The sequence below is a fragment of the Osmerus eperlanus genome, chromosome 7, assembly GCF_963692335.1.
Source record: "Osmerus eperlanus chromosome 7, fOsmEpe2.1, whole genome shotgun sequence".
In the NCBI taxonomy this organism is placed as follows: Eukaryota; Metazoa; Chordata; class Actinopteri; order Osmeriformes; family Osmeridae; genus Osmerus; species Osmerus eperlanus.
Genome location: NC_085024.1, coordinates 5612634 through 5618252, shown reverse-complemented (window position 1 = coordinate 5618252; position 5619 = coordinate 5612634). Strand labels below are relative to the sequence as shown.

Below are 5619 nucleotides of genomic sequence, written 5' to 3'. Positions count from 1 at the left end.
ACTGAGGAGGCTCCAAGGGGCTGCTGGTTCCTGTTGCGGCTGATCTGAGCAGAGCCTGGTGGGATGAACCTGGACCTCTGAGGCTGGGGTTCCCAGCCTGTCAATCTAGGCCCACAGTGGACTCCACAGCCCTGAGGGGAGGGGAGGGAGGTGTGCTGTCTCCATTTGTTTCCACTTCACGTCCAAGTGCAGGCTGGGCCATGAATCATTCATGTCTCAGAGAGGCCTCCTGTGTGGATGAAAAATTGCAAAATTAAAGTGGCTGTCGTGAGTATTTAAGTTAGATTAATGTGCTTTTTGGGGGGTTGGGAAAGTGCCGTTTTTTGTCTCAATTTACTGTTAAAACATCGACATAAACACGTTACCAGTATGCTGTTTTCCGTTTGGATCCTCTGTCCTGCTACTAGCCTTCATACTTATTGGGCTGCCTGTCACTCAGCCAGCCCATTGACAGGAAGTGACGCTGAAGAACAGCCTTGCCCCAGATGGCATAGTAAACACAGCCAGTCTGATGGATGAGCTGAGCTTCAGCCTGACGGCCACGCTGTCTCCGAGGTGTCAATAGGTGGAGCTCGACCTTCTTCCCTGATGGCAGAAACAGACCCTCACTTCACAGACACACAAGGTGTCACTCCGTCCTATCCCATCATCCTCTGGGGCCTGGGCTGCCGTGCTCCGTGTCCAAACGGCTCTTTGTTGTGGCCTTTCATGTGCAGGGTACCTGCCTCCTCGCTCGGCCCATCCCGTGAGTTATGGGGCAGTGGGAGGGCATGGCTGTGCTCCCCTCCCCACCTGGCGTGAAATGTGCAGAACAAACGTGCCCGGGAATTACACGGGGATTGGACACACTGGCTGGAGATCCAAGGACAGGGCCCTTGTAAAGGCCTCTGCGTGCTCAGATAGGTGTGAAAGGGGCTACCGTCCCATCTGCTTCTCAAACAAAAATCGCGCCGCCTTTGAGGTGACAATCTCGGAGCATACTCGGAATTCTGCCCTTTTAGCTTGGGCCGTTTGCGCGCTCCTCCTCTGGGGAGAGACACTGACAGGACGGAAGTTTCGGGGGGAACGGGGGACGAGGGGAGGGAGTGGAGGGGTGGCACATCGTGTTCACATTAAGGCAAAGCAAAATGTCAATCAATCACACTGGAGAAGGGGGAGCTTTGTTTATAGTCCTCAGAAATAACTGGAAAGGACAGAAGAAAGGTTTACGCAAACAGCAAGTATGCAGTGCGTTTCAACATCAGTTAACATCAGCAAGCAGACCCGAAACATGATAAGACTAAAGGCCTTTTTGATGTCTTGCCTTTTTCTTGGTGTCTGACTTTTTCGGAGCTATTTTGAGAGCTTTAAAGGTTCACTGTTCCTTCTGCCGTGGCAGAGCTCAAATATTTGCTTACATCTTTTTTGATGTTGTTGATCCCACAGGTTTTTTGTGTGTTGCATTCGTCTGAACTGGTAGATCATCGCTAAATCGTCTGACTAAGAGCTGCTATCACATCTCGGTGAGAAGGCGGTAATGGCTTTCTCTGCTGTGAGTGTTCTTGTGTTGTAAGGAGGGCTGTCTAGAGCTTGTTAGCCGCTGTGTTATTGGTGGGGCAGGTCAGAGAAGTATCTGTGGATACTGGATCTCAGATGAAAGGAGAGGTCAGGAACGCTACAGCCACTCCCAGACACTGCATGGGGTCTGTCTGTGTGTGTGTGTGTATGTGTGTGTGTGATTTGCTGTGTATTGTTTTGTAATGGTGTACATTATACCATTGTTTCTAACTGCTATATAGAATTATACATATCAAATGAATACAAATTATTCATGATTAGTACATGTTAATATGTCCCTACAAGCAGGCCCAACAACTTCTGTACCGCTTGTCACCACTAGTAGTGATATTTGAGAAGTCTGCTTCATCCTCATAGAATGTTGCTCATGTTACAGTTTTTCTCAATTGTTTACACACAAATACTGGTACTTGAGACACAATGACCACAACATGTAACTCATGCACCAACCCCATGAACCAATTCTGCTAAACTACAAGCACAATTCCTGCTTTACACTCAAATTGCAGTTCTAAAACACACTTTTTTCAAAACACTACACACAATTCTCTGCATTTGGCACAATTTTCATGAAGAAAATCTTTTGTTTTCACAAGGAACACACTGCCATTCAAATACGCACACTGACTCATCGCATGGACAAACACCTGTCACACAGTTTTACAATTAGCAATCAGAGCTTTAGAATAAAAGGGCAACAGGTGACCTTTTCTGTTTTTGAGCAATGGATGCCAACATTGGAAACAGAGGCAGAGGAGTGAGAGTAAGAGGAGGAGGACAGGGAGGACGAGGATGAGGAAGGCCAAGGACCATAATCTCTGATGAGATCCGAGCCGCTTTGGTTGACCATGTAGTCAACCATGGTCTAACAATGAGGGAGGCTGGGCAAAGAGTACAGCCAAATTTGAGCAGGTACACTGTAGCATCCATCATCGGGACTTTCCGAAATGAGAATAGGTAAGAAATCTACTCTCACTACAAAATTGCAGTAGGCCTACTGCATATCAATACAGTACTCAATGAGTACAGTAGTAAAGTATTGCCTGTGGACTGTTCTGTAGGACTGTAAAAATAAAGTATGTTTCAAGTATTTGGAAAATGTATTCCTACTTTGTATTCCTACACAGTATTTACAGTATTTTACTATATGTTTGGCAGAACTGAAAGATTACCAACACAAGGTGGTCGGGAACGTCTTCTGTCTCCTGAACAGGAAACTGAAATCATGAACATGGTCCTAGAAAATAACGCCATAACATTACGGCAAATACAAAGAAAAATAATAATAATGTAACTGTATACACTATACAGTAAATTATTCTGTTGTTTTGTATGTAAACCGCTGTATGTGCAACTTTGTGTTGGTTGGGATGTACACTGTGTACATATATGTAAAATATATTTGTTACCGTGTATTTCTGTGTTCTGAGTATAAAAACAATATTCTCAAATATTTTACAACACACTTATGTATGTACTGTCTGTAGTAAATGTAACACTGAACAAAAAAAGGCCTAACTCACTATGATGAATGAATAAGAAGTGTTTTCCATTCATCATAGTGTTTTACATTGAGCACATCAGTGTTCAAATGGTTCTTATAAATGTCTATTCATATGATGGTTTGTGTTTGTCATTTGAAAACAAAATACAATTTTGAGATTAAATAACATTGTTTTGAATGTTAAGTTTAATTTTGCAGGAGAAGTGAGGGGTTTTGCCCATTGTGTGTGTGTTTTTTTTATTTGTGTGTAGAGTTCTGAGAGTATGAGGTATGCATTCAGAAAATGTGTGTAACCAATCGAGAAAAACTGTAACTGCAGTGTGCATCCCTCCCTGCCAAGAGGTGCATTGCCAGGTTTGGGAGGCCGCCCAAATCTGCCTCTAGGGTGCACTGTTGCAAAGGTATCAATCAGGGTTTTCACCCCATTTGGACAGTGTCCTAAAACTACAAACCCTTCTGGTGTAGTTCTTTGCATCATGCCAGAGTTGCATGAGCACAACCACATTCATAATGAAACACTTCAAATGCTACAAAGCATAGGTATAGTACGACAGCACAGTCGTCTAGCCTCATTGACTATTGATATGTTGCTTGTTTATACATGAAAGAAACTGCTTCAGTTTTTGTGTGTGAAAGAAAGCGACGGTGAGAGAGAGATAGAACGTGAGAGAGTGAGACAGTGAGGGAGAGAGGGAGAGAGAGAGAGGGAGTGTGAGAGAGAGAGAGAGAGAGAGGGAGTGAGAGAGAGAGGGAGTGAGAGAGAGAGAGGGAGTGTGAGAGAGAGAGAGAGAGAGAGAGAGAGAGAGAGAAAGAGAGAGAGAGAGAGAGACAGAACGTGCTTTTGAGAGGAGAGGAGAGTGAATGAACACAAGGGACTCATCAGTGTTGGAAGTTGGAATGTTCTGTAGGAGCTACAGTTGTTTTTTCTACCAAACAAGTGGGATGACCTCTGAACTCTTTCTCTCAGCCTCTTGGGAGAGAGGAAAGTTACGAGCTACACAGTATATGCTCTTTATATGGATGGTCAGGCACCCTTGTAGAAGAAAGCTTTCCAGGCAGTTCTCAGAAAGACCATTTACTGTAAGTTTGTTGCAAAAAAAAATTCTGTCTGGATGTCTTTGTGTGCGATAAAGTAAACATCGACAAGGTCACCTTTGCAGGATCCTCCGAGCCCCTCGGAGAGCTCTACGTGCACCTCCTGATTTTCCTGACTATCCGTCTGTCCGTCCGTCATTTTACGGAAACCCCTTGGCTGTGATTGGTCCGTATTAAGAATCGCTTGCGTCAGGGGCGGGGGCGGGGTTGCCGTGATAAACAGGACAAACAGAATCCTTTGACCACCATTGCTGTAAGTTGTTACAATTCATATTTCAGCTAAACAGTACATGTAAATCAGCAACTGAATTAAAATGTGCGTATTTTATTGATGAAACGGCTAATTTGTAAATTTGTCTGACTTTGTTTGACTTTTCGATAACCTAGCTAGCATCGCAGTGCAGCGCCACCTACTCTTCTGGCAGTGAAGTGTTTTCAGCACCCACAGCCTTCGGAGTACTATAAATTCAACCAATCCGTCCGACTCCGTACGTCCGTCTGTCCGTAACGGAGTCGGAGAAGTATAATTTGGCCTTTACTTGTTTTTTATTTGACTATGATAGGCAGTTAAGTGTTGAAGACAAAAATCCCACTGCATCAAAACCTTGAAATGTATTGTTTTTCTTGCAGTTTAGTAAACTCATTGTAAAAAAAAAAGAAAAGGATTTTTGAAAGTTGGGAATCGATATGAATCGCTAGAAGACTGAATCGCGATTCAAATGCGAATAGATTTTTTCCCCCCAACCCTATTGCATACTGTATGAAGCCAGACTGACTCCTGTAACATTGCTACTGTGACGTGTGTGAGGTCTGACATCTCGTGTTGTTTTGGTCATCGGAGGCGGAGTTGTTTTTTCAATATATTGTTGTGTCTCAGACCTTTGAGAGACGGCCGCAGGAGAACACACTTAGCATGGACAACAAAAGAAAGTGTGGCGTAGGTGGAAGTGGCCAGTACAATGACTGTCATCCTGCCCTTCCTAAAGTAAACCTCATTTCCTGCTCCATTTTTGTCAGTTGACATTTGAATTCCTTGAATGGAATTTTTTCAAACAGACTGGTTAGTCAAGCCCCGTCCAGAGTAAGCAGGAGAGGTGACGTTCCGTCGACTAAACCATTTTCCACGAGCCACATACTGTAGAGATCTCATAAAAATAGATTCCCATCATCAAGTGATGTGATTGTTTAGATCAGGGCTTAGGTAATATCTCAGGGTAAGAAGGGGATATTGAGATTATCCTCTGATAACTGGGCCAGATTACCATCGGGAGCTAGATATTCGGACTTTGCTTGTGAAATGAAACCTGTGTTAATAATCCCTCCAAGGTTTAACTGGTGTCTGCTCGTGACCCGATCAAGGTCACGTATCTGTCTTGCACTGTTACGGTTGGGTCAGGGGCTTCCAACTTTCATTCTCACCTTCAGTGGTGTCAGTGTAATCAGTATCCCAGATCTGTAGCTGC

General features: G+C 44.0%; 1 protein-coding gene across 1 annotated transcript in view; it reads left to right on the top strand.

The window, feature by feature from the left end:
• The first annotated feature begins 5069 nt into the window (after positions 1-5069).
• hdac9b (histone deacetylase 9b) overlaps positions 5070-5619 on the top strand; it is a 13610-nt gene continuing 13060 nt past the window's right edge. Inside the window, exon 1 of the mRNA XM_062466167.1 lies at positions 5070-5093. Within this exon, the coding sequence (XP_062322151.1) occupies positions 5070-5093 (24 nt within the window). The remainder of the gene's footprint in view (positions 5094-5619) is intronic.